General features: G+C 41.1%; 1 protein-coding gene across 1 annotated transcript in view; it reads left to right on the forward strand.

Moving 5' to 3' along the window:
• The first annotated feature begins 60 nt into the window (after window positions 1-60).
• The window catches only part of LOC119322371 (polyadenylate-binding protein 3-like), a 5,128-nt gene continuing 1,746 nt past the window's right edge, over window positions 61-3,442 (forward strand). Inside the window, exons 1-2 of the mRNA XM_037595868.1 lie at window positions 61-162; window positions 2,080-2,150. Of these exons, the coding sequence (XP_037451765.1) occupies window positions 81-162; window positions 2,080-2,150 (153 nt within the window). The 5' untranslated portion in view covers window positions 61-80. The remainder of the gene's footprint in view (window positions 163-2,079; window positions 2,151-3,442) is intronic.

Below are 3,442 nucleotides of genomic sequence, written 5' to 3' on the forward strand. Positions count from 1 at the left end.
GGATCCCTGTTTCCGCGCTAAACCCTAAACCTAGTTTAGTTCTGACCGTGCGCTTCTCGCGGCTGCAGGAGCTGGACGAGATGAAGCGAAGGCTCAAGGAGATGGAGGAGGAGGCCGCCGCCCTGCGCGACATGCAGGCCAAGGTCGCCAAGGAGATGCAAGGTTGTCTTTCTAGATGCGCCTCCTTGTACTTGTCGCGATTTGCTTAGGTTGGTTTTAGCCGCTTTTGATCTATTTGTGGATGCCTCGTGATGGTCTTGTAATCCCACACGCAGCAGGCTATCATCATGCAATTTGATGAATTTGAGATTGGTACTCATAAATCCTAGAATGCACGGATACGGATACGGGTATCAGTATCGGGCCAATACGGATATGTAAATTCGTCATTTTGAAAAAGTGCCAATACGGATACGTTTTACTATTTATTTATTTTTCAGAAAAAGGGATTCAGAATGTCAACTGTGACCTTTTTACATGCATGGATTCCATGGTTCCCTGTCTTCTTTAGCAAATGAGCAGAAACTCTAGAGTAGCTACTCAAAGCTTCATGACCACAGTAGTCGCATTTCCATTTAGTGTTGCACCCTCCAGGTGATTTCTCTATGATTTGAACATGGCTCCACAATGGTGCCCTTAGATTTGTAGGTACAGTAGGAGGTTCAGCAGGAGGAGCCATCTGGAGGAGATGAGAAAAATGAGATCTTCACAGATCAGAGGAGAAAGAAGAGGGGATGAGCTTCGCTGGGTAGGAGAAAAGGAGAAGAGAAGTGTACCTACCTGCTTGCTGCGTGACAGGAGGCGTTGGTGAGGAGTAGCAGCTCGTCGCCAGCCAGCCGCCGCTGCCGCCAGCCCTGGGTGAGTAGCTGCTAGGTACGCAGCCACCAGCCGCCGCCTGGTGTGAGCTCGGGAGGGAGGAAAGAAAACTGGGAGGAAAAGGAAGGGGGCATTGGGGGTACTAGGGCTGCTGTCTACCTCTTAACTGGGCTGAGTGGTCTCTTAGATAGGCTGGGTCATATCCAAAACCAACTGAAAAAGTATCCTTCAAGTATCTGAATTGTTTTAAATCGTTTATTCACGGATACTCCTTGGATACGTATCGGGGGCGTATCGGAAGAGTATCGGTATCGGATACGGTATTCGATACCGATTCGCTAGTTGCCTGAAATATCGGTGCATTCGAGCATAAATCTGACCAGATTACTGTTTTTGTTTACACTGTGAAATTGCAACTATTGTAGGTGTTGTTTCTAACTTTATGGCCCATTCTGTAGTGTTGAGTAGGTAAAATTAATTGGATGATCCTTTATATGCATCCTTACACTAGCAGTATGTTTTAAGTTCCTTGTGCACAACTTTTGACTTACATGCATCTTAACTTTTCGTGACCACTTTACTGTTTGTAATCCTGGCATCGACAGTAGAGATCTGGTTCTTCCAGGCACTTTGCCATGTATGCAGGATATGCACTTCAAGAATAATTGTGTGCTAGCATTTCAATTTTAAACTGCCGCCATCTTCCAAAGTTTCTCCCTTATTTTTCGGTATTTTATACCATAGGGACCCTTGCTCTTTTCTCTCTTTATAATACTCACTCACTTCCATTCTTTCTATTCCTTGTACTGATTACTTCATATTTTCATAATATCACCAACAGTGAATTTAGCTGTGTGCAATGAAGATATGCCTTGTGGTGTCCTGCTTCTGTAGCTCAAGTAGTGGCACAGTTGTGTTTCATGCCTTGTATTACCTTTGTTTGTCATGAATACTTATTTGGCGCTTGTGGTAAAAGCAATCGAGTGTGGGATAAATGTTATGGCTGTATTTCAAAATCATTTTCCATGGTTATGCATATGGTTGTTTTTTTGTCTAATTTTGGATATTTTTCTCATTTAATATATATCTGGATGAGTTTTAGACATTTGATTTTGGGTTTACTGCCTTTTTATTTGTGATGGATTGGTTAGTGTTGACAGAAAGTTTTCTAACACGATGTGATTTATTTTTATATAAGTGTTTTAGTGCCTTATCTTCTACATGCTACCAGTGTCTTATGCAGTTACTTATTTTCTTTTGTAGGAGGAGATGCCAATGCGTCTACAGCTGAGGCAAAGGAGCAGGTGGATGCTCGCTCTGTTTATGTCGGAAATGTAAGATTTCCTAATCTCTCTCTTTGTCACACACGCTTGGTCTGTGGCCGCACACATGCCAAATGTGGGGTCTGTATTATGATAGATTTACACTTGCGTTGCCAAGGTATTCGTATTAATTAGTTGGCTATGTAGCGAAATATGTGGATATATGGACTTCATTAGATATTGGATACTGACTGCTAGTTAGTTGAAAATGCCTTTGGTGCACTTAACTTATATAAGAGATGCTTATGCCAAAAGCTCTGATTTATTCTCAACTTCTCTTATGTTCAAATGTTCAATACCTAGTATGGATTGGATCCTGAAATTGCTCTGTTCCTGCCTATCTTTTCTGTCGGCAGACAATATATAGCTAGTTCGTAACTTTTTGATATGCTATTGCTCCTAACTGTAGTTCATGCTTTATACCTTTCCTCACAGTAAGGATAATTTCCATTTGCAATTTTGCACTGTTGTTTACATTTGTTTTTGCCTTTGTGACCATCATTTGCTAGTTTGCTAACTCAGAAAAGTTATATTATTATTTTTATGTTTGAATGTCCTTCTGGTCTAATGCTCTGGTGCATTAATTGTACAATGTGATGGTCGCAGGGGTAGGCTTTTGATATCAAGTACTTGCTGATGGTTCATAGTCAATACCATCTCTATTTTAGTATATATTAGTAGATAGAGAAAAAAAATCCCTGGAAAAAAGAAAAAAAGTATCACGGGAAAAAGGGAAAGAAAAAAGGGGAAAAAGAAAAGAAAAACGAGTTTCCATAGTATAGGGTTAGTTACCTCCCTGAAGAAGCGAAGGAAGTCTAGAAATCTGCTGTACAGACTTGCAAATGGCGCTTGAGACTCGGACCTGCATGTGATGTGGTGTGATTCTAAACCACTGTCCAGTGAGAATCACCTGAACGGTGCATAGGTATGACATGTAAGTGTATCATCAGAATGGAGCCTTATGTTGACTGTTCTTTTGCTCATTCTGAACGGGCACTTGCTTAAAGCTCCTCTCCCTCTTTTCACTTCAGAACTGCCCATGAGCTACTGAAAGCCATATTCATGCTGCTCCTTTTCCTTCTCTTTATGGTCTCTTTTTCTAAATGTGATGTCTGCTTCTGCGTTAGCATAAAAGTGTTTCTAATGGTTTTCGAGGATTGCATGTAACTCTAAATGGAAGTAAAGTTGCCCAACATTCTGTACTTCCCATAGGGGCTGGGTTAATAGATGGAATTGCAGAAGACAAAACTTTACTTTAACAAAATACTGTTGAGGTACTTGTTTCCTTAAGATTCTTGAAGGGA

This window comes from Triticum dicoccoides, chromosome 6B (assembly GCF_002162155.2).
Source record: "Triticum dicoccoides isolate Atlit2015 ecotype Zavitan chromosome 6B, WEW_v2.0, whole genome shotgun sequence".
Classification (NCBI taxonomy): Eukaryota; Viridiplantae; Streptophyta; class Magnoliopsida; order Poales; family Poaceae; genus Triticum; species Triticum dicoccoides.